This window comes from Bos indicus, chromosome 1, assembly GCF_029378745.1.
Source record: "Bos indicus isolate NIAB-ARS_2022 breed Sahiwal x Tharparkar chromosome 1, NIAB-ARS_B.indTharparkar_mat_pri_1.0, whole genome shotgun sequence".
NCBI lineage: Eukaryota > Metazoa > Chordata > Mammalia > Artiodactyla > Bovidae > Bos > Bos indicus.
In genome coordinates, this window is record NC_091760.1 from 84507610 (window position 1) to 84533324 (window position 25715).

A 25715-nucleotide genomic window follows, 5' to 3' on the forward strand; every position below is an offset into this window, starting at 1 on the left:
TGGGACTCTCCAGGCAAGAACACTGGAGTGGGTTGCCATTTCCTGCTCCAATGCATGAAAGTGAAAAGTGAAAGTGAAGTCGTTCAGTCATGTCCGACTCTTAGCGACCCCATGGACTGCAACCCACCAGGCTCATCAGTCCATGGGATTCTATGTGTCTACATGTGTATAAAATCAACGTGTAAAATCTATTCAAATTGGCTTATGTTTGAGAGTTAAAAAGTGAAAGTGTTAGTAGCTCAGTCACATCTGACTCTTTGCGACCCCATGGACTGTAGCCCACCAGGCTCCTCTGTCCATGAAATGCTCCAGGCAAGAATATTGGCGTGGGTTGCCCTTTCCTACTCCAGGGATCTTCCCAACCCAGTAATGGAACCGGTGTCTCCTGCTTTGCAGGTGGATTCTTTACCAGCTGAGCTACTGGGGAAGCTATGTTTGAGAGTGCTGTTTTTTTGTTTTTTTTTTTAATTTCATACCAAGGAAATCTACAGTTTGAAGCAAGCACTAGGTGTGTACTCATTTTTAAGAGGTGTCCAGTGTTGCAGATAGTTTCTATTGATTCTAAATAATTGTGTGTGTTCAGTCGCTAAGTCATGTCTGACTCTGCAACCCCAGAACTGCAGCATACCAGGCTTCCCTGTCCTTCATTCTCTCTCAGAGTTTGCTCAAACTCATATCCATTGAGTCAGTGAAGCCATCCAACCATCTCATCCTCTGCCACCCCCTGCAACTACATAATTGCTTTCATTGATTTTGTTCATCACTTAGCTTATTACAAGGGATTTCCAATTAAGTTTTAATTTAGTTTAACTTTTGTAATTAAAAACTATTAGCTCCCTGGCCCCACTGCCAGCCTCGGGCATCTCTCCCAATGCTAGGTTGCTGAGTTGCAGTTGAGTCATACCTGCCATTTTGAAACCTACTGTATGTTTTTGCCTCTGGCTGTCTTCTGTAACTTTTTATGACCTCCAATTCTACTCCTATTGTCACGTGGCTGCCCTGCCTCCTACTTCGCTGACTAGGCAAGTGTACCCTCTGATGTTAAGTCATTCAGCTTCTCTCTTTCTACCCGGAACTCTCCTGATCATCGTCCTTCCTCTCTGCATTCCTCCTTGTCTGGAGGAGGATACACTCATACTTCTTTCAGGGTTCAGTTCTTTCTGGTGCTCCTTACCCATCTATTCCTGCCCACTTAGAAACTCTCCATCTCTAATTCCTCTCCCTGTTCCAAAGCACTCAGGAGGTACCCAATAAACACTTGCTGAATAAACCCGTAGCCTGGGATCCAGTTCATGTACAGCTTGCTTAGTAGAGGCTCCCCTAAAATAAAGAGAGATGATAGTGATGGGAAGGGGCGAGGGCTCTGGTGGACAGCCGAGTCTCTTTCCCTCCTCTCTGTACTCACTCCCTTAAGGAGTACCCCTATCACAGTATTGAATGTGCTGTATTATAATTTTATGACGTGTTTAGCTTTTTCTCCCCACTAGACCATGAATTTTCTCTAGGGCACAGAGGTTGCCTTATTAGTTTTAGTTTCCCTCAGGCTTCATATTACAGAAGAACCTGGCACTCAGGTAGATGCTCAGTAAATGTTTAGTGAATAAATGAAAGAACTGATTGAATAACTGATCACATCAGGCTAGCAAACTACTCTGTAAGACGAGCTAGGAGGTGATAAGCTTTAACTCATCTCCTCACCTCTCCCATTTCAACATTTGCGGCCAGTTAGGTGTTAAATACGTAATCTGTCAGGTGGAATCCCTTTAACATTCCTTTGTTAAATGTCATCCAGAAATCTGGGGCAAGTCTTAGACCACAGGTGGAGGAGGAATAGGAAGCAGGTCCATAAAGCTTTAGCTGGGGAAAATCTGGTGTGAGGCAATACCACTCCTGCCATAGAGAACCAGTGTAGGGAGCTCATGTGTATTTCTCTAAAGCAAAGGCAATGAAGTGGAATTTGTACCTGGGATTGAAAATATGGAAAGAGCTACTGGTAGCAAGGAAGACTCAGTCACCAACACATGTAGGAGTCAAGGTAAGATCCAGTGGTAGAGTGGGGCATGAAATCAATGGGGGTGATGCCAGCTGCTTAGAAGCTGAGGAAGATAGTACCCGAATCTCAGCCCTTCCTTAATCATGTGAGTAAGAAGAAAGGTATAAAATCAACTTCCTGCTATTCATTTGCATAGATCCAGTTAGGCCAGAATGAAAATGAGGGCAAATATTTCACATTGAGAAGTAATTTCCTCACTGGAAGAGCTGTCCTCTTAAGGAAATGGTTGTAGGTTAAGAGCATTGCCAGCATGCCACTGCTTTGGAAGAAAGACACCGAATGGGGGCACAGTACATTTTGCTCTATCCAGGATTTATGGATTTCACCTCCTCCCAAAGCTTTCCCTGAAAAGGTTAGGAACACTTGATCAGTCAGTTTTCTGGTAGGCAGAATCGGGCATGGGGTCAAAAAGAAACAAATGTGGAGGCATTTTTATATTTTGTATTTTAATGGCATGATAGATTATGTGTTTATGGGGCTTGAATGTGCTATTTTTGTTGTCATTTTTTCTTTCCTTGACTATTTAAAGATAATCTTTCCCAAAACACCTTCTTTATGCTTTTTCTACTGCCTGTAATTGAAGTATTAGGAATTTACTATTTGAGACTTTGGTTTTAGATTATCATGTGATGAGTTTGGTGGGACATGAGGGATGTCTTCAGGCATATACTTTATTTGGAAAAGGCCTCTAAAAGGAGTTTTAGTTCAAAATACATTTATTGAGCACCTATAAATTACAAAAAGCCATTAACGAAACATGTACAGCCCACTCCTACTCCAGAACAAGGCTAACTAGTGTATGTTTCTTATTCAGACTTCTAGAGCCTTGGATGCTAATAAGCATGAAATGGCAAATTAACAGGACGATAGCCACATAATTAAGGAACTGAATATTCCATTTTGGTTAACAAATATTAATGGCAATGGCATTTAATTAGGCAGTCCTTCTCAACTAGGGTGTATATGTGTGTTATAAAATTTTATATTTGAAAAATGAAAAATGACATATTTCCTTCTTAGTACAGACCAGAAAAAGTAATCCTTGAGAAAAATTATGGCTGAAGAGAGTTCATAGAATATAATCCCTAAGTTTTCTTTGTAAGATAAAGCCTGTCCCTCCATGTAGCAGAATATCCAGAAGGTATGAAATTTTCGTTTTTCTTTACTGTGGAGACTTTGTATTAACTTATGGGGGAAAAAGCATTTTTAAGAAAAGATAAAACCAGATTTTCATCTCCTAAATAATTGGCTTTATCCTCCAATACTATCTCTGATCAAGTCATATCTTGGCTGCCCACTTAACCGGTGTTCCAGTTTATCAAGTACTGTTAGAAAATTGAGTTTATCCATTTTGTCTAGTCATAAAGTATGTTTTGTTCCTGAGGTGTTTCATGTTCAAGAATCTCTTGAAGAAAACAAAAGATCCTTTGCTTAAGGATAGACAAGTCAACATTGGTACAATCTACAAATGAGCAGATATGAGCCTGTTAATAAAGTTATAACTCCTCCTTTATCCAAAGCATAAAGATGCAAATTGTCCAGCTGCCTTTCTTTGCTTCCTTCTGTCTCTGTCCAGGTAGTTGAGGTCATCAGACCCAAAGACATGAAGTAAGCAGAAGAACAGCTGACATTTAGTTAAGGGTGTTCCAGTCCAGGCTTGGTTGTAGACTGTGCCCATATATATTATGTATATCTGTGTGTGTGCACACATGCATGCACACACCTTAAATACCAGGAAGCAGGCTGGTTTCAGGAGGCAGAAAGATATAATGGTAATAACTCTTAGGATGACATGAGCTTTGGTGACTTTTTTACTAGCTAAGTTCACAAAAACCTGTTAGCTCTTCAAACGATTGGCTATTGCAGCAAAAAACTGAGAGTTACACGGTAAACGTAGCATAGGACACTAATGTGGGGAGGATGTGGAGCAATAGGAACTGTCACTTGTTGCTGATGAGAATACAAAACAGTACAAAGAGCTGGGCAGATTTTCACACAGTTAAAATAATCTTACCATGTGGTCCAGTGATCATACTCCTTGGTACTTCTCTAAATATTTACCAAACTATGGTACACCCATACAATGGGATATTATTCAGCAGCAAAAGGAAATGAGCTGTCAAGCCTTAAAATGATCTGGAGGAAACAAATGCATATTGCTAGGTGAAAGAAGCCACTCTGAGAAGGTTATATATACTGTATGATTCCAACTATATGACATTCTGGGAAAGAGAAAATGAGAGACAATGAAAAGATCAGCAGTCACCAGGGGTTCAGTGTAGGGGGTAGGAAATGAGTAGGTGGAATGCAGGAGATTTTTAGGGTACTGAAACTTCTATATGATATAATGGTGGCTGCATGGTGTTACGCATCTGTCAAGACCCACGGAAGGTACAACACAAAGAGTAAACCCTAATGTAAGCTATGAACTTTAGTTAGTAATAGTGTATCAATACTTGTTTATCAATTGTAATGAACGCACTGCACTAACACAGGATGTAAATACTAGGAGAAACTGTGGGGAGAGAATGTGAAGGGTCATATGCAAACATCTGTACTTTCTGTTCAGTTTCTCCATAAGCTTACACCTGCTCTAAAAACAAAACCTACTAGTTTTTAAATTAAAAAAACCTACACACAGTAGTATAATAGAGGCTGTTGAGTCCTCATCCTGATCCTTTTTGTTAGTCAGTTGCAATCTTCAACTGACCAGAGCCATCCATCCAAGAAATATGTGAGAGCTTATGGCCTCTCTCTAGGGCAGCTTTTCTGGCTGATTCAGGGCACAAAAGCTAGCCCTTCTCCCTCCAGATAGGACACTTGTGGTGCCTTCCATGCCCCAGAACTTCTAGGTGATCAGGCTGATGCTAGATCTTGGCTGAACCCTCATCTGCGCTGGGTTCTTCCTTCCTCTATCTTCGGCCCTCAGTGCCTTACACATTTCACCTGAATGCCCTTTCTCCTCAACTCATTTGCACAATCTGCTTCTGGGAAATCTGACCTAAGACAGTACCAGGAGAGGTCCTAGAAAGGATGGGACTCTGGTGTTGGGTCACTGCTGGGAAGATGGCAATGAGGCATCATTGCAGTAGGTGGGATGTTGGGAATCTTGGACCCTAGCCTGTGTAGCTGTTCAATTGCTAAGACCTTCCCTGGTGGTGAACTGGGATCAGACACAGGCAGACAGGGATGCATCAGCAGGTGCAGTGTCTCTCACATTTGAGAGGTTTGGGAAAGATATTAACTATCAGGAATGTGGAACTGGGAGGGTACTGCTAAGCACCAATGGTGCATTAAAGAGAGTGAAGACAGTGGCAGACTCAGAGTAATTGCCAATTTAAAGCACAGTGTGTGAATCAGAAGGCCTCCTTTCTAGTGTTCAGCCCCTCATCACCTACAGCAGAGGGCATACTTGAGAGAAGGATGAATTCTCAGCCTAGGCAAGTCTGGTGCCTGATTATTTGGGGTCCCTAGTGCCAACAGATGAAGCAGGCAAGTTGGGCCCTGATAAGGAAGATGTGCAACCGAAAAACTGGAGAATATCTGGGTGCATGCCCTTGTTCCCCTGGACTGGCAGAAGTGTGCCATTCCCCCTTGATGGAAGATCAGCCGTTCTCCTCCCTGCGAGATTATGCAGAAGTCTCAGATAAGACATAGAGTAAGTCCCCTGATACGAACAGGTTCCATTCTAAGAGTGTGTTATATCCAATTTGTTCATAAGTCCAACAAAGTCAGCCTAGATACCAAACTAACTCAATCAGCTATATAATACTGTACTATAATAGGTTTATAATACTTTATACACAAATAATACATAAGAAACAAACACACAAAAAATAAACCTTATTTATTTGTACCTTGAAAAGTACAGTACAACAGTTGGCATAGAGGGGCTGGCTTTGAGTCAATAAGAGTCACTATGAAGAAGAGTCACTGACTGGAAAAGGGAGAGGAGGTAGGAGATGGTAGAGCTGAAGGATCATCAGCAACAGGAGATGGAAGGCAGACTGCAATTTCACTCATGCCTGACTGATGGCACAGGTTCTGGTTCCTTGCTGGATTCAATTCGATCTACCCTCTTCAAAAAACAATCCAGTGATATCTGGGTACTCGCTTTTTTTCTTCATCATAGATGACAGAGTAACACTAGATTGCATTCTGAATGGCTGCAATCTTCATGTACCATTCTAGGTTTGGATCCTGTGTCTTAAAAATTAACAGTGCCACCTCAAATAAAGAAAATCCCCTTGGCATTTCCTGCAGTGTGACTCTCTTTGGTTCTTCAGTTACTTCTTCTTTCTCTTGTCTCTCTACTCTTGCAATTACTTTCACTTTTTTTTCCATCATTATCACTTGGAGCTTCTTAGCAGTACCAGCTACATGACCCTGCCTTTACACTTGCTTCCAGACATCCTGGGCTTGAAATAAAGCTACTGTCCTACGGTACTCTACACAGCACTGTACAGTAAAGTACACAAAGGTACAACTACTTTCAGAGGCTTTACACATGCAACAATGTACGCCAGATGCATGAACTAACTTACATGATTGGACATGTGAATGCACGTTCACATCTTTGAAAGTTCTCAACTTGAAGGTTCATATGTAGGGGACTTACTGTGCAAGACAATGCTTGCCCTCCTCAGGATACATCCTCATAACCCTTCCCCAACCCCTTCTTGAATGATAACTAGCATCAGATTACATGATCTGACTGGGGAAGAGGCACATAAACATATGGATGTGAGCTCAAAATGTGAGGATCTTTGTGCTGTGCTTTAACAACTCCAGAGAACATCCATTGCAGAGAAGTTACCAAAGAACCAAGCTGACTGGATGACCTAGCCAGGAGGTATCAGCCGGCTTCTTCCTTGGCACCCCAGTACCTGCACAATGGGCTCACGAATGGAGAAGTCTTGGCAGTAGAACAGAAGGCTGTGCATGGTCCTAGCAGCATGGGCTCCCTGTCATCAAGACCAGTCTAGCTGCTGCCAGTGTTGACTGCCAGCAGAGACCCATGCTGAGCCCTTGAGGAGAACAGGTGATTTCCTCAGGCCCTCCAAGCTTGAGAGTACAGTGATTCACCGTGAGTGGGGTTGACACCTGTGCCTGTCCTACTCTCTGTGCGTCAGTTTGCAACATCGAGAATAGAACACTGCTTTGTCTGAGAGACTCATTCTGGCGAAAGAGGAACAGCCATGGGCATGTGACCACAGGACCAGCCTACTGAGCCTTCCACAGGTTCAGACGCTGCTGACCTGATAGAGCCTCTTGAAGGCACCTGTGAGCAGCAGTTTGAACATGAGACTGAGGGGTTGGTATGCTAACCTCAGGATGCAGTACATACCTTAAACCAATAGCCACTTTATGGCACCAGGACCCCAGGAGGCAGAATATATGGATATGGGAGCCAAGAGGTTGAGTGACTTGTGACCTTATTCATTGTCACACCCAAAGTGACCCACATGGGGAATTGTCCCCCCATTCCTTCTACTTCAGCCTCAGTGGGTCTGAAGGTCTTGATTTCCATGGGGGACATTTCCACCCGTGGACATAGTAAGAGTCCTAGTTAAATCTATGTCTGCTGCCTGCTGCTGAAGTTGTCCTTAGGTTGTACTCTTAAGTCATTATCCCCCTCCCACTCATTCTACATCCCTTTCCCTCTCACCTGGCACTTCGCTGGTGGCATACATAGTGGGTGTTCCAGACTCTCGTCTGGCTTTTGCCCTTTTACTTGCCCATTTACAGTGCCAGTGGGGCAGGGAAGTACTGGGACACGTCCCTGTGGATGACGGGAGCACCAGATGTGTTCCTCTCTGCCTCTGTTAGGTAGCAGGCTGCCCGCCTCCTGATGATCAGGATCAAGGACTTCCTGGAGCATGACAACTGTTTCCTTTGTCTGGTGGGCTTTATATTTTATTCTTATGGGAAAACTCTCACTAAATCTCTGATTAAATGGGCAAGGCTTCAGCTAAGCCCAACTAGACACCTCAGAGGGCAGCTGGTTGCTGAGCTACCTGAGAGTTTCCCAATTGTGAAGTTGCTTTGACCCCAGGTCCTAGCAGCCCTGAAAGTCTAAGGCAGCAGGATCAGGCTGCTCTAGAAACTGGCAGGGATTCTGACAACAAAATTTGTTGTTAATCAGTCACTCAGTCGTGTCCAACTCTTTGCAACTACATGGACTGCAGCATGCTAGGCTTCCCTGTCCTTCACTGTCTCCTGGAGTTTGCTCAAACTCATGTCCACAGCAATATATGCACTAAAAAATACATAAATAAATAAAGAGTACTGTGAGAATATGTGGAAACTGAAAGCAACTGAATGCTTCTGAGTGATTCCCTTCCTCTTGGCCAGAGTTCAGTTAGTTCAGTCACTCAGTCCTGTCTGACTGAGACCCCATGGACTGCAGCACACCAGTCTTCCCTGTCCATTACCAACTCCCAGAGCCTACTCAAACTCATGTCCATTGAGTCTGTGATGCCATCCAACCATCTCAGCCTCTGTCATCCCCTTCTCCTCTTGCCTTCAGTCTTTCTCAGTACCAGGGTCCTTTCCAGTGAGTCAGTTCTTTGCATCAGATGGCCAAAGTATTGCAGCTTCAGCTTCAGCATCAGTCTTTTCAATGAATATTCAGGACTGATTTCCTTCAGGATTGACTGGTTGGATCTCCTTGTAGTCCAAGGGAATCTCAAGAGTCTTCTCCAACAGCACATTTCAAAAGCATCAATTCTTCAGTGCTCAAATTTCTTTACAGTCCAACTCTCACATCCATACATGACCACTGGAAAAACCATAGCTTTGACTTGATGGACCTTTGTTGACAAAGTAATATTTCTGCTTTTTAATATGTTGTCTAGGTTTTCATAACTTTCCTTCCAAGGAGTAAGCGTCTTTTAATTTCATGCCTGCAGTCACCATCTGCAGTGATTTTGGAACCCAAGGAAATTAAGTCTGTCACTGTTTCATTGTTTCCCTATCTATTTGCCATGAAGTGATGGGACCGGATGCCATGGTCTTAATTTTTTGAATCTTGAGTTTTAACCCAGCTTTTTCACTCTTCTCTTTCACTTTCATCAAGAGACTCTTCAGTTCCTCTACACTTTCTGCCATAAGGTTGGTGTCATCTGCATATCTGATGTTATTGATATTTCTCCCAGCAATCTTGATTCCAGCTTGTGCTTCCTCTAGTGTGGCATTTCACATTGATGTACTCTGCATATAAATTAAATAAGCAAGGTGACAATATACAACCTTGACATACTCCTTTCCCAGTTTGGAACCAGTTCATTGTTCCATGTCCAGTTCTAACTGTTGCTTCTTGACCTGCATACAGATTTCCCAGGAGGTAGGTAAGGTGGTCTGGTATTCCCATCTCTTTAAGAATTTTCCACTGTTTGTTGTGATCCACACAGTCAAAGACTTTGGTATAGTCAATAAAGCGGAAGTAGATGTTTTTCTGGAATTCTCTTGCTTTTTCTATGATTCAACAGATGTTGACAATTTGATCTCTGGTTCCTCTGCCTTTTCTAAATCTACCTTGAACATCTGGAAGTTCTCAATTCACATACTGTTGAAGTCTTGCATGGAGAATTTTGAACATTACTTTGCTAGTGTGTGAGATGAGTGCAGTTTTGCAGTAGTTTGAACATTCTTTGGCATTGCCTTTCTTTGGGATTAGAATGAAAACCTGGCCAGAGACAGGTATGAAAAGGACATGGACACTTCAGATAGAGACCACATTGTAGATGTCCAAGCTTATACTCTGGGGCACCAAGCAAAAGATCTTAATCCAACCTAGTACTGGTGCAAGCACCCTGGAGATCTCACCTGTCATGAGCTCTGGAGAGCTATTGGGATGAACTAGGCAGAACAAGACCCCACTGGCTGACTCCTAGAAGGCAGAGAAAGAGCACATTATCAACACTGCACACAGTTAGGGGTCCCAGCACTGAGGACTCACAGACTTCAGCTCCTTCTCTTTGTGTGAATTATTTAACTTATTTGTGCTTGCATTGTTCTCATCAATTATTTTACAAAATGGAAGTGATACTGTATGGTCTTCTGAGAATTAGATGAAGTTCTTAGGCTGGTGCCTAGATTGTATTAGCATATTGAATAGCAATTAGTTACCTACGTTTGTTCCTTCAGGGAAGGGAAGGAAAGCTCAGGAGCTTACGTATTGCTTTAAGGTAGCTCGATTCCAGTACTCTTGCCTGGAAAATCCCATGGATGGAGGAGCCTGGAAGGCTGCGGTCCATGGGGTCCCTGAGGGTCGGACACGACTGAGCGACTTCACTTTCACTTTTCACTTTCATGCATTGGAGAAGGAAATGGCAACCCATTCCAGTATTCTTGCCTGGAGAATCCCAAGGACGGGGGAGCCTGGTGGGCTGCCGTCTATGGGGTCGCACAGAGTCGGACACGACTGAAGTGACTTAGCAGCAGCAGCAGCTCTCTACTCCCCAACCCCCAAGTGAAAATGATATACTTTAACTTATATGATAGAGATAGTTATTTTAAAGGAATAGAGGAATAAAGGAAACTCCAGTTTAAAAAAAAAAGAAACAGTTTACCCCTTTGGAGTCCCTGGAGTAAGAGCCACCCCTGAACTAGCAGGATCTACAGTTGTCCCTTTATGCCACCTAGTGGACAGCAAGGGAAAGCCCTAATTTTATTTTCAAAGTCTGCTAAGTTGCTTCAGTTGTGTCCAACTCTGTGCGACCTCATAGACGGAAGCCCATCAGGCTCCCCTGTCCTGGGGATTCTCCAGGCAAGAACACTGGAGTGGGTTGCCATTTCCTTCTCCAATGCATGAAAGTGAAAAGTGAAAGGGAAGTCACTCAGTCCTGTCTGACTCTTAGCGACCCCATGGACTGCAGCCTACTAGGCTCCTCTATCCATGGAATTTTCCAGGCAAGAATTACTGGAGTGGGGTGCCATTGCCTTCTCCGTTTCAAAGTCTACAGTTAACCAAAAACATGTATTCTTTTTTTTAACTTTTTATTTTGTATTGGGGTGAAATTAATGGCTTCCCAGGTGGCACTAGTGGTAAAGAACCTGCCAGCCAATGCGGGAGACAAAAGAGACGCGGGTTTGATCTCTGGTTGGGAAGATCCCCTGGAGGAGGGTGTAACAACCCACTCCAGTATTCTTGCCTGGAGAATCCATCCCATGGACAGAGGAGCCTGGAGGACTATAGTCCATAGGGTCGCAAAGAGGTGGACATGACTGAACTGACTTAGGATGCATGCATAGCCGATTAACAATGTTGTGATAGTTCCAGATGAACAGTGAAGGGACTCAGCCATACATATACATGTATCTGAAGAGGACAGTTTAAACTCACTAATGGGCTCACTTGTTAGTAAATTTCATTTTTTGTGCAAAATAAAAGATCAAGATTTTAAAAACTAGGTGTTAAAACTAAACTCCCTAAATATTTTAGGATTTATGTGGCGTGTGCTATAAAGATCATTCACTGAAGGAAAAGAAAGTACACCTGTCCTTATCAGCATGAATTTTCATGACCCACCTTTTCTATTCTTCCTGTCCTTCTCCAATAACACTCCTTATGCTCATACTGTACGTGGACTGGGAGTGTCCCAGACTCAGGGTAAACCTTCCCAACACACTGCTGGACCTGGGCTGGTACCAGGGTCATTCTGTTCATTTTCCAAGAATACAGCTATCACTTGAAATTTTGCTGTACTCAAACTAAATATTTGTCAAGGGTCTGTGTGTTTGGTTTGGTTTTTCGTGTGTATGTGTGTGTGTGTGTGTGTGTGCTCCTGCACACATGCACAATCTGCTTCCTGTTAAACCCTTTTTTAACCTTTATAATGTTTCCTCTCTCAGATGTTTATGAAGATGAAGACAATGGCAGACAAATATCCCTAAAACGTGAGTAATAATAGCACACTGGAGTGCCCAGAGCAGTTCTGAGACATTCTCTTTAGTATTACTGTAATTACTATTAACAGTAATCATAATAAGTGTTATTTATTAAATTCCACATTACTTTATAAACATTTTTGCTAATTCTTACATCAACACTGCAAAATAAATATTATTATTTTAGAAACAAGGAAACTGACGCTCAGAGAGGTTAAGTGGCTTACCCAAGATCACACAGCCAGTGAATGAGGGGCAAAATCAAAACTACACCCAGGTCTGACTGCCTCCAAAGCCCTTGCTCCCACCCCAGGCGATGGGCTCTCATTCATTCGCTGAGGTGCCTGTGACCCGCCAGACCGATTTGGGGTCCCCTCAGTGCTGCCACCTGAGTACTAAGACTTAGTACCCAAGACTCTAAGTACCACAGAGTCCACGGCCAGTGAATCCAGGAGAAAGGGATTAAGTATGGAAATGACAAAGATATAGTAAAAGACTGCCCATGAGCTGCACCTTCCTCCCCTGCACAACTAGGGACTTTGACTGAGGGATGTTCTCCAAGGCTTCTGGGTTCTAAGAATTCTGGGTTCCTTCCAGGAGCCACAGGGGAGGCTGGGTGAATAGGGTGTGGTTCCTACTGTCGGAGCCCAGGGCCCATGAGGAAGAAATGTGAGGGCTCACCCAGGGCAGATGCAGTTTGCCTCAGAAGAAATTCTCCCACAAAGGGTATTGTGAGGAGAATGTGGGTGACAGAAGCCCCCTGCCCGCACCCATCCTGCAGGGCCAGCAGCAGAGAGGGGCCCAGCACCAGATCATCACGTCAGCCCAGGAGCTGCTTACCCTGAGGAATGTCTGGAACTTGTCCTCATGGCTTTTAGTTCCTATATTTCCTTCCAGCCCACTGTCACCCCAGGCTGGCTGCCCATGTTCTATGGCTGATGAGGCTTCAGGGCCCAGCCCCATCCCCAGCAGGTACCTCTGGGGTCCCTCTAGGGTCCCTGGCACCTGGCACTGTCTGGGTCACTCAGACCTCAGCCCCTGGAGACACAGCTCTTCGGATCACACAGGGGTGGTCAAGAATACGGCTGCTCCGCTCCTCCCTAATAACCTTCCAGCAAGACCACCATCCTGTCCTCACTGTCTGCCCCTGTAAGGCACCCAGGCTGGATGATCACCCTAAAGAGGTATCTCTGGGGGTTCCTGTGGATGCCCCAAAGTCACATCAGAAGGAGGGCAGTGGGAGGCACCTTGCAGAGCCAGGTTCTCCTCTGCTCACCCCACCACCTCCCAGGAGCCAGAATTAAACCAGGCTGTGCCCTTGCATCGGGCCAGGTTTCTGGAGGCTTCCCCGCTGCTCCACGTGTTGCTAGCACAGCCCCCACTGCCCTGCTCTGGGAAGGACCTGGGGCCCCAGAACACAGTTAGGGGGGCCTCCAGACAGTAGGTTGGGAGCTCCCACTTTCTGGCTGCCTGCTCCCAGAGGTGCTGTGCTCCACCCCACCCCATCCCAACTGCAGGCTCCTTCCACTCCCTCTCCTCTGCCAGTCCTCTGCCCAGAAGGCCCTCCTCCATGGGCCTCGCCCCAATGCCCTCCCCCTGAATTCTCACTTGAACTAAAAACTCTCTCCTGCAGTCAGATTCCTGAGGGATCTGGAACTCAGCTGATGCTCAACCTGGGGCTCCCTCAGGTGGGCTCATTCTGCAGATGCTCACCTCCCTAAGCTGACTTGGCAGCACTGTGGGGACAGGGATCGTGTCTTTTAGAGCATAGGGTAAAGAATAGGAATGTGTAAGGAATTCCCTGGCAGTCCAGTGGTTGGGACTCCAAGCTCTCACTGCCCAGGGCCTGGGTTCAGTCCCTGTTTGGGGGCCTAAGATTTCACAAGCCAAGCTGTGTAATTTAAAAATAAAAAATGTGTAGATTCCAGCTGCATTGTTTACCTGATATCTCAACTGGTAAAGAATCCACCTGCAATGCAGGAGACTGGGGTTCGATCCCCGGGTTGGGAAGATCCCCTGGAGAAAGGAAAGGCTACTCACTTCAGTATTCTGGCCTGGAGAATTCTATGGACTGTATAGTCCGTGGGGTGGTAAAGAATTGGACGTGACTTTCACTCACTTTCATGCAGTGTTTACAGGCCAAGGGAATTTACTCAACCTGGTGATTAATCTCTCTCATCTCAGTTTCTCATCTGTAAAATGGGGCTAAAGTCCATACAGTTGTGTGAGGCTTCACTTCTGATAAATGCCTGACATCCCAGCAGACACAGCAGGCTCAGTATTTGGTGGGAGTGGCTGTTCCCCACAGTGTCTTTAACAGGCCTGGCAGGACAGGTGCACAGTGGTGCTGCTAACTAGTAAATGAATCTCATTGGAGAGAGAGGCAGGATGTACTTACTGTCCCTCTCATTTTCCCTCGGATAGAGCAGTGACATTTGGCAGAGGCTGCCAAGGAGATGGGAAACAAGCAGTTATCAGGGGAGAGAAGGAGGTAAGGATGAGAGGAGGGTGGGAAGGAGCAAAGTCAAGAAGGTCCTCAAGACAAAAAGACAATGACTTCTTGGCGGACAGGGAGGTAGGGCTATGAGTACCATGTGGACACGCCTTCTCAGTCACAGTTAGGGAATTTTGAGCTGGAACAGGTACCCTTCCTCCTGGTCCAGGGGAAGCAGTCCTGTCCTGGGAGAGGAGAGGGAGATGGGGAGAATGGGTTTCCCCCCCATGGTGGGTTGTGGGGGAATGTCCTCCCATGCCCTCCCCCACAGCAGGCCAAATTCTTCACTTTCCCTCCCTAAGGTTGCTCAAGCAGGGAGTTTATCTCCATGGAAACCTCTGTCAATTGTGAAGGTGCAGAAGATTTGGAAAAGGAGAACAGTGTCCTGAGTGTAATTTATTTCCTTCTTACTTCCTTCGTATTCTCCCTCACTGTTCATCAGCTTCTACTGCCCGTTCTTCCTCTCCCCTTTCCCTTTCGTCCTCCTTTATCACGATTCTCACCCATAAGGAACCAGCTTAATCAAGGAAGCTGAGGTCACTGGATCTGCAAAGTGGCTCCCACACCACTCCCCACCCCCTACCTCCCACCCCCAGCCCAGCATGCGCTGCATCACCGGCTCCTTAGCGATGCTCTGGTTTCGGGCCAGAATTAGGGGCTCTTGCTGTGGGACCTGAGTGGCCCCGTGGGAGAGTTGGGGTGGCCCCGCCCTGCCAGCGGGAATCGCCGTGTGGATCTGATCCACCTCCCCAGCACTGCATCACTGTCCCTTCCCTTCCAGCTCTCGGGACTTTTCCGGTTGGACGACAGTTATGAGACCTCCACGTCTGGTCAGGAGAAGGGAGAAAGCATCCGGGGAGAGAAAAAGGGCTGTCAAAAGAAGGACACGTGAGTGGAACGCGGAAAGAAAAGTAAGCCAATTTGTTAGCAGTTGCTCCTCTGACTTTCTTCTTGGAATTTCAGGGCCACGAACAAAACTGAGGAGAGCCTTGAGACGTCTACTGGCTTGCTCGCCCCTGCGGGGAAGGCCAGTTTCCCCCGAGCAGAGGCAGTGCGGGCAGAGGCAGTGCGGGCGCAAGAAGGAAGCCTGAGGCCGCCCTCTGCAGAGAACTGACACTCGTTCCAGACCACTGAGCATCCCCGGCCGATTGTATTCCGGGGAGCCGCTTCTGTGGGCGCGGAGCAGAAGCAGCAAAGGGATCTCACAGCCCACACACAGATCCGCTGTCCTGCCGGGGGCGACTGGACCATCTTCCCGGAGCCTGAGGAGCGGTCCACGTCTGCGCGGGGAGCCTCGGGCTGTTCTACGCGCCGCCTCGCGAGCGCAGGGACTCGGAGCAGACCCCTTGGAGAACCTGCAGATGCCGCCACGCGCCCGCGCTGGGACAGGGCGCAGAGTCCGTGGAAAACCTTGCGCCCTTCTAGACGTGCCTAGAGTGTGGACTCCGCGGAGAACCTCTAACTGCTCCACATGTGCGCCTACAGAGGTTAGGGATCCAGTCCTGGAGAGCTGAGTCCAGGGTTTCTGAATGTTGGCACTTTTGACTTTAGTATAACTGCTGTGGAGGCTCTCGGGCATTGTAGAATGTTTAGGGGCATCTCTGCCCTCTATCCCCTAGATGCCAGAGGCACCTCCCACCCACTCACCGAAATTAAGACAATCAAAAAATGCCTTCAGACATTGCCAAATTTCTGCTGGGGCGGGAGTGGAGAGCTCGGTTGAGAACCTCTGATCGGAGCCGCTCAAACTCCACAGGGCAGCCCTGCGCTCTTCTCATTGAATCCCCACAAGAATGTTAACTGTGATATTTGTGTTACTTTGTTCCAGGGTTGTTTCCTCTTAGTGAGGGCTGGCTACAAGTTAACTTCTGAGATATTTACGTTTAGATTTATTAGTTTTTAAGTTAGCTTCATTTATTTTCAGTAATTTATTTTTAGTTTAATTAGTTAATATTCATTTTTGTTTTTAGTTTTATCTTTATTTAATTTCATAGCTTTAAAGCTACCTGTTTATAGCTATTTGGTCTTACTTAGTTCCTTAGTTTTTGAGTTATTTTCAGTTACTCATTTACGGTTACTTTGTTTTGAGTTATGTATTTCCAAATTAGTTACCTTTAGAATTATTTATTTTAAATTATCTATCTTTGCAATTGTTAATATCTGAGTTATTTTCATGTTTTTATTTTTAATTGTTGGCAATTTGGGGATTATTTATTTTTACAGCTACTTATTTGAACAGTAAATATTCACTTGAAGTTTTTTAATTGCTTTATTTTCAGAATAAAATACCTGTAGTTATTTTAGGGCTTTTCCCCTAGATATTTAGTTTTAGAGTTACCTATATTCACAGTAATTTATTTTCATTTATTTTAGAGTCTGGGTTATTTTTACACTCATTTGGGGGTTTTTAGTTATTAATATGTGGTTTTAAATTATTTTCAGTTGTTGCATCTTGAGCATTATATTTTGAGCTTCTTACTTTCAGAACTTTTGAGATACTTAGTTTTTGAGTTATTTTCAGAGTTACTTATTCTCAGTCGTTTCTTTTCAGTCATGTCTTTGTCATTCAAGTTTTTTTCTATTTTGTATTTTTCATTATTTTGTTTTCAGTTTTATTTACAGAATTATTAGTATTTCTTTAGAATTATTTAATCCATCAGTCAGGATCCATTCAAGAGAAACACTATAGTATACTAGTTATTTTAACAGAAAGAATTTATTTTAACAGAAAGAATTTAATATAAGGAAGTACTATCCAGGTACTGAAAATTTCAATGGGGGAAAAACAGTGATAATCAGATATCATGAAGATTTTAACTTCTCTGCTGGCATCAGGAAAGACCAAGGAGTTATGAAGATGAGTGAGAGGTTCCTGGGTCCAGTTGGGGGAGTCAGATGTGGAAATAGGTGATCACAACACAGTGTGTGACACACAACTCTGCCGCTATGTGATGAGGCCGTGTTTGGAAGATGGTAAACTGCTGCTACTGCAAGGGAAATGCAATTTTGAAATTTTTAGACTTCTTAAAAACCAGAAAAATAATAGAGGCTGAATCTTCTGTGAATGAGATTTGTGTCATCTTTCTATTTGGGTAAATGAAAAGAACTAAAACCTTCAGGTAAATCCTTCAGCCTCCTTTTATGAATACTAGTTGCTCAATACCCATTCCAGTGTTCTTGCCTGGAGAATCCCAAGGATGGGGGAGCCTGGTGGGCTGCCATCTATGGGGTCGCACAAAGTCAGAAACCACTGAAGCAACTTAGCAGCAGCAGCAGTTGCTCAATTAATCATGTCCCCTGTTGCCCACTAGAGGTCTTCATTTCAGCAGGTTGCTTAGGAATGGGAATTCTGTAGCCCCAGTCAAAGTGCTCTGGTATAGGAACTGTAAAATCTGGCCAGAGTCTGTGTCCACAGTAAAGAACAACCAGGCATTATGAAATTATTAGAAAAGTTAGAGATATTCTAAACCAGCATTTCCCAGAGTATATTTTGCAGAATAGGCAGAAGAATGTTAGAGTTCAATGAGTTAATCCCACAATGAAAAAGAATTATGTAAAAATAAATATACTTTACAAGTAGTACATATTACTGTCTTGGTTGATCCCAACTGGTAAATTAAAGGAGCTGAGAACTCTTTCAGGACGAAAGTCTGTATATTTTTGTTAAACTCATGATTTCCCAAACTTATTTGACCACAGAACCCTTTTCTTTGTGAAATATAACATCCAATATGTATTAGTAAAAGGAAAGACTTTGCTATAACAAAGAGATCCAACAATATATTGACTAAAGAATATTTCCGTCTGTGAAACAGCCTGAGTTGAGCTTGCAGTCTACTCTGCTTCACATGGTCATTTATTGTCCCAGCTTCCTCCTTTCTGGTTTTCTACCATCCCCTAGAGCATTGTCTTTGTCTACACAGTCAAAAGCAAATTTCAAGAATGTCCAGCTTCCATCCTGCAGGAAGGAAAAAGAACTTGGGAGATATGTATAAGCAATGTTTTAAGGCCCAGCCTGCAAGTAGCACACAAAACATTTTCTTATATTCCCGTAGTGAAAGCTATGTTGAATGGCCACACCAAGCTCCAAAAGGGGTTGAGAAGCCACTGCCCAATTACAACTTTACTAATATGTGTCTGTGTAACCCAGCCATCCTGCAGCAGAGGAGAAACTAGAATCCAGGTCTTCCAACTCTCAGGCAAGGATTCTAAGTTACCACACTAGCATTTGCTTATCAGTCAAGTATGAGTTGACTCATTGGAAAAGACTCTGGTACCGGGAAAGATTGAAGGCAAAAGGAAAAGAGGTTGGCAGAGGATGAGATGGTTGAATAGCATCACCGACTCAATGGACATGAACTTGTCCAGGATATAGTGAGGGACGGGGAGGCCTGCATGCTGCAGTCCATGGGGTTGTGAAGAGTTGGACACAACTTACTGACCACAAAAACAGCAACAAGCATTAAGTGTCTCTTGAATTTCAAGTTGACTGTCAAATGAGAATAGAATGCATTTTAAAATATAGTTTCACCAATCCTCTATAAAATATTTGTCAATTGCATCTTTAATCTGGCAGCAGTTTTTACGGATAAGCTTTTCGAATATGGCTATTATTAATAGCAAGAATTGTAGGACCGTGATTGCAGAAATGTAATTAAAAGACATTTGATCCTTAGAAGGAATGATATGACAAATCCAGACAATGTATTAAAAAGCAGAGACATCAATTTGCTGACAAAGGCCTGTATAATCCAGTAGTCATGTGTGGATGTGAGAGTAGGTTCATAAAGAAGGCTGAGCACCAAAGAATTGATGCTTTTGAACTGTGGTGCTGGAGAAGACTCTTAAGAGTCCCTTGGACTGCAAGGAGATCAAACCAGTCAATCTTAAAGTAAATCAACCCTGAATACTCATTGGAAGGACTGATACTGAAGCTGAAGCTCAAATACTTTGGCCACCTTATGCAAAGAGCTGACTCAACGGAAATGACCCTGATTCTGGGAAAGATTGAAGGCAAAAGGAGAACGAGACAGTAGAGAATGAGACGGTTAGATAGCATCATGGACTCAATGGACATGAATTTGTGTAAACTCGGGGAGATAGTGGAGGACAAAGGAGCCTGGCATACTACAGTCCATAGGGTTGCAAAGAGTTGGATACAACTTTAAGACTCAACAACCATAAAATTTTAATTTGCCAAAGACCATATACTGTGGAAATTAACAAAAGGAACAGAGTAGGGAATCTTGAAATGGACCCAAATACATCTCAGAATTTACACTACAAAAAAAAAAAAAGGACTTCAAATTAGTTCTGAACCAAAAAGATAAATTATGGGTAAAAGTGGTATTTGGACCTCTGGATAGCAATATGGAAAAAACAATAATAAGTTTATCTCAGCCCTTAAAACCATTCATATTGATACCAAAAACTCAACCTTTGTGCACCAATGCCAAATCAGATCTCTAAGACAAGAGTTTGGGGTGAAGTAGAAAAGGATAGCTTTACTGCATTGCCAGTCAAAGGGGGACACAGCAGGCTCATGCCTCTCAAAAACTGTGTGTCCCCAACCCAGAGGAACTTGGTAAGGAGTTTTTTAGCAATGGTGTAAGGACAGAGTTACTGATAAAGATTAGGGTGTGAGCAGGGTCTACATTCCTTTAGTTTGGCCTCTGGGGGTCTTTTGAAGAGCTTCTCTGGCTCCTTTAATCTGGAATGAGGAATGCTAATATCTTCCGTTTGCTGATATTTTTAGTTCTATAAAGGCTTCCCTGGTGGCTCAGAGGGTAAAGCATCTGTCTGCAATGCAGGAGACCTGGGTTTGATCCCTGGGTTGGGAAGATCCCCTGGAGAAGGAAATGGCAACCCACTCCAGTATTCTTGCCTGGAGAATCCCATGGACAGAGGAGCCTGGTGGGCTACAGTCCACGGGGTCGCAAAGAGTCGGACACGACCGAGTGACTTCACTTTCACTTTCTTTAGTTTTATAAAGAGCTCAAAGCTATTGTTATGTGTATCACTTGAGGTAGAACCAAGACCCTGCCTCAAGGCTATAGTATTGTTTCTTGACTGCTCCTCTCTTGCCTCTGCATCCCCTTTTCCCTGAATAGCAACTGTTTGAAAAGCTTCCATGCCCAGGAGCCCCACAGGGTCTTTCTTGGTTTCACTGTTGTTCAAATGTGTGACTTAAAGAAATCATGAAAATCACAACATTGTAAAAAGAATCTTGAATAGGATAAAGTCTTTCCAGGCAAAAACTGAAGCCAGAAGCTACAAAGGAAAATTTTGACAAACTAAGCTATGCAAGAGGCAAAAACTTATATGTAGAAAAAAGGAAAAATTGAAACTAAAAAGCTAAATGCATTTTCAAAACATGTGGCACAAGACTAAATTCTTTGGTGTATTATATAAAGAGCTTTTACAAATCAATAACAATGGAAAAAGAAATAGGCAAAGGATGTGAATAGGAAAAAAATTTCAAAATCCAGTAAATAAGAGATCAAACAGTGATATATCATTTTTCATCATCAGAGTGCCCAACATTTAAAACTTTGATAATACCCAGTGATGGAGAAGATATAGGAAAACCAGCAGCCTCATGCATTGTTAGTAGGAGTATAAATCAGTGCTAGCATTTTAGAAGGCAATTTGTAACAGTTTAAAAAATTTAAAACAAGTATATTATTTGATCCAGCAATTCCTCTTCTAGAAATTTATTTTAATGATTTACTCATACAAATGAACAAAGAATTATATGTGCAGGGTTCATTTTAGGTTTACTTTTAAGAGGAAAACAAGTGGTGAGAAATGGGAAACAACCTAAATATCTGTGGTTGTGTTACATTTTATCTCCAAATTTGAAACAGGAAGGGGGCACAACCTCCAAAAGAATGACATAGCCTGAGGACATGATATAAACTGATCAGAACCAACCAGATCCAAGATGGCAGGTGAGTCGACTTCCTTTTGACTTGAGCCTCAGTGTACGCTCATTGTAACATCAGTACTCTAAATGACGTATCGCAGGTGCCATGATGGCTCCAAGAATGACCTTAAAGGTCAAAAAATTGGCACTTGCCCAATTCCTGGAAATCCCCCTTCCCCCAAATAGCTGGAATACTCATCCTGCTCAGCCTATGAAATAATTCGCTGACAACCCTGTACCCCGGTGCCTCCTCCTCTCTTGCTTTCTGAGATGGTCTATACTCTGTATATGGGGTGTGTTTCCTCCCTGAACAAACCTTCTTTCGGTTTACTGTGGTTTGCTCTTGAATTTTTTCCTGCACTAAGCCAAGAATCCACACTTGGTGACTGTCCCAGGGATTCAGACGTAACCTGGGATGTGACCACTTTCCTGCACCTCGCTCTTTTTCTTGCAACAAGTTGAGACTCCTCCCTTCAAAGAGTGCAGAAAATTACCCTCCCTTTAAGTGTGGCTGTACTAGTGACTGTAATAAACAGAATGTGGTGTAAGTGATGTTCGTTGCCTTTCAAGACTGCGTTATAAAAGCCATTTTGCTTTCTTCCTCGTTCTCCCTGTTGGATTCCTTACTGTAGAAGAAGCTAGCTGCCATATGGAGAGGACACTGAAACAGCCCAAAGGAGAGATTTGAGTGGTAGGAACTGAAGCCTCCTGCCAGCAGCCGTGTGTGAGCTACCTGGGAGGTTAGATTCTCCAGCCCTAGTCGAGTCTCTGATGGCTTCAGCTCCAGCTGACGTCTTGGCTGAAACTTCATAAGAGACCCAGACCCAGAAGAACCCACCGAAACCACCCTTAAATTTATTACCAGAGGGCCATGAGATAACAAGTGTTTGCTGTTTTAAGCTCCTAAGTTTCCTTAACAATAAATTAAAAATATATTAAATAATTTAAAAACTGGTTGGTAAAGTATTATACTGACATACAATGGAATTCTATGCAGCTATTAACAATAATACTATGGAGAAAGCTAGAAACAGCACTGTCACCACACTTGCAAGATCAAAAAATCTGGAAAATGTACAAATTCACAACTTCTATGAAGAGAGAGCTGAGTTCACAGGGCAGCCATATAACCTGAAGTCCAAGGAAAACAGGCACCTGCACAAAGAGAGAGAACTCCAGCTCTTGCCTACTTGGAGCAGGCAGTGCTACATGTCGGCAAGCAGAGTTCAGCTAAATTTGTTAGTGGCCTAGTGTAAGTTTGCAAGAGAAAATTTAAACCTGCAGATGTAATGAAAATTTGCATTCAGTAGCAGACTTTTCTCCAGTGGTGTCACTGGGCACTCTAACACACACACACACACACACACACACACAATTAGTGAAAGTCCTGAGAAAGTATCCTTCAGTGCATAGCCCAGGGGAGAGGAGTACTAGCTGCTGCAGGAAATACAGGAAACAATGCTCGGATCCTATTTCTAACAGAACAAAAGCAGATCCAACTGCTCAAGAACAGGTGTGATAAACCTACAGGCTGGTAAGCCCAACTGCAGCTGGGGAAAGAGAACGGAATGAAAACCGTACCTCTGATCCTGAGAAAGAGGTGGGCGTATATGCTGGGGGAAGGATAGAAACAATTCGAAGGTCACACTCCCTCAAAACCCAGGGACAGAGTGCCTGCCTGACTGAGACTTAATCAGAACAGAGCATCTCCTGGCTTAGTGCCCAGCACTAGACTAACAAGCAGTGACTATCAGTAATGGTGGAATCTGCCAGGAGAGCTAAAAAGCGTGGAGAGAGAGAGACTCTGACACATACCAGGAAAGACCTAAAGCTGAGGTGGAGCGCACACTGAGAAAGCATTTGAGCAAATAAGGCCATACCTTAAACACAGGTAACACTTCAGTAATTTCATGATGTATGTAGTGTTCTTAGGGTAACTGTGGCAACCACTGACCCAAGGATCTACACAAAGGAGTGAAGACTGCAAGAAATGGTAATCACATGAGTAAGTTTTTTTTTTAATTTAAAGAATTCTTTTTTAATATTTTATTTATTTTCTAATCTGTCTGAATTGAGTCTTTAATATTTTACTTATTTTTAAATCTATTTGTTTGCAGCGTGCAGATCTTTCGTTGCAGTTCAGGGACTCTCTGGTGGCACTCAGGCTCCAGAGCATACAAGCTTAGCTGTTCTGCAGCTTGTGGGACTTTAGTTTCCCCAATCCAGGATCAAACTCACATCCCCTGAATTGCAAGACAGATTCTCATCTATTGGACTGCCAGGGAAGTCCCAGTGAGTAAATATGAAAGCCTTTTATCCCCCCTTATCATTTACCTCTCCTTAAAAGATAATTGATTATTTAAATAAAAATAGAGTAACAATATGTTGTGGGATTCATTACATCTACCGAATTAAAACATATGACAAGACAACAGAAGTGAAGAGGGAAGAAATGGAAGTAAACTGTTGTAAGAGTCTTCTGTGTGAAGTGGTATAAAATCATTTGAAGGTACACTGTGATACCTTAAAGATATATACCCTAAACTCTAAAGCAAACACGAGAGTTTTTGCTTTATGAGATAATATTAGTTACGACATGAGAGTTACAACTGGTAAGTCAACAGATGAGATAACATGGAATTTTAAAAAGTAACTAACCAAGAGTTAATAGAGAAAGAGGAGATATGAAACCAAGAATGGGCAGTAAAAAATAGAAAACAGTCGCCAAGATGATAGATATAAAGGTAATTATATCAGTAATCATATTCTTTGAACACCCCAGTTAAAAGGAGGTTATTGTCAAATTGAATATTTTAAAAAGAAAAGAAAAAGAAAAAAGACCACCCTTGTGACCTACAAGAAACCCACTTTAGCAAACCAAAGCCTATGCCTGAAATGTCTGAAGGTTAAGAAACTGAAACCTAGAGACAACCAATCACACACAGCCAGCTTGACTTTCTCAAAGAACACAACCACTTAAGCTACAGCCAATCAAATAATTTCCTTGCTTTGCTTCTGCCTCTTCTCTAGAAAAGTCTTTCCCCTAGCTTCTATCAGTGGAGCTCTCCCAACTACTTCTGGTTTGACCCTGCCCAATTTGAACTGAGTTTTGCTCAAATAAACTTAAAAAAATTTTTAGTATGCCTCATTTTATCTAACAGTATAAAGACACAAGGGCTTCCCTGGTGGCTCAGATGGTAAAGAATCTGCCTGCAATGCAGGAAACCAGAGTTTGGTCTCTGCATCAGGAATATGCCATAGAGAACAGAATTGCAACCCACTCCAGTATTCTTGACTGGAGAGTTCCATGGACAGAGGAGCCTGGCAGGCTATAGTCCATAGGGTTGCAAAGAGTCGGACATGACTGAGTGACTAACACACGCACACATAAAGACAGAAATAGATTAGAAGTAAAAGGATGGAAAAAGATATCCCATACTGACACTAATCAAAAGGAAGAGTAACTATTTAATATAAAAACAAATTGAGTCTCGGAACAAAGAATATGACCGAAAATAAAAATCACTTAAAAATAATAAAGTGGTAAATCTGTGGAGAGGACATACCAAGCCTAAGTGTTTACACATCAATGACAGAGCTTCAGAATACACAAAGCAAAAACAGAACTGCAAAGAGAAATAAACAAATCCACAATCATAATCCAGTATTTTGACTCAAGAAATAGAATATTTCCTGCTGTATCAGTAAAGAAGGAAGTCAGAGTCATCAGCGATTTTAGCCCTCCAGGGCACTGTGGAAGGGGAAGAATACCTGTGATCCCACAGCCATCAGGCTACAGCCACTCCGTGCCAGGAGCTCAAGGGAGTTGTGCGTGCATGTGTGTTCAGTCATTCAGTCTCAATCATGTCTGACTGCAACCCCATGGACTGTAGCTCACCAGGCTCCTCTGTCCATGGGATTTCCCAGGGAAGAATACTGGAGTGGGTTGCCATTCCCTTCTCCAGGGGATCTTCCCAACCCAGGGATCGAACCTGCAACTCGAGTCTCCAGGATTGAGAGGCGGATTCTTTACCACTGAGCCACCAGGGAAGCCCCAAATGACCACCTATAATATTGTTAATGGCTGATTAATGCTTTAAATTTTAAAAGTACTAATTTTTAAACTTTTAAAACTCCTTAGCAAACTTGGGACAGTATTGCAAGGTAATTTTTTAATGTCAAGTTGGTTAGTTAAGCCATCATTCCTCTGATCTACTGCTTATATGCGTATTCCTCCTGACTGGGATTCACAGCTCTGAGAGACCATCATTGCTTCATCTAATTAATACAGGAAGGAGATAAGAGATGAAAAGGTCATCTTTCCAAGACATTGAATATTATTCATGTTCCAG

General features: G+C 43.3%; 1 protein-coding gene across 4 annotated transcripts in view; it reads left to right on the forward strand.

Moving 5' to 3' along the window:
• The window catches only part of MCF2L2 (MCF.2 cell line derived transforming sequence-like 2), a 267660-nt gene extending 243163 nt beyond the window's left edge, over positions 1 to 24497 (forward strand). For 2 of the 4 annotated variants that reach the window (XM_070791175.1, XM_070791188.1), the window contains 4 exons: positions 11909 to 11953; positions 14741 to 14829; positions 15220 to 15326; positions 15402 to 24497. In XM_070791175.1, the coding sequence (XP_070647276.1) occupies positions 11909 to 11953; positions 14741 to 14829; positions 15220 to 15326; positions 15402 to 15552 (392 nt within the window). In that variant the 3' untranslated portion in view covers positions 15553 to 24497. Of the gene's footprint in view, positions 1 to 11908; positions 11954 to 14740; positions 14830 to 15219 lie in introns of all 4 variants that reach the window. The other 2 variants (XR_011567109.1, XM_070791183.1) reach the window with 2 other exon arrangements.
• The last annotated feature ends 1218 nt before the right edge of the window (positions 24498 to 25715 follow it).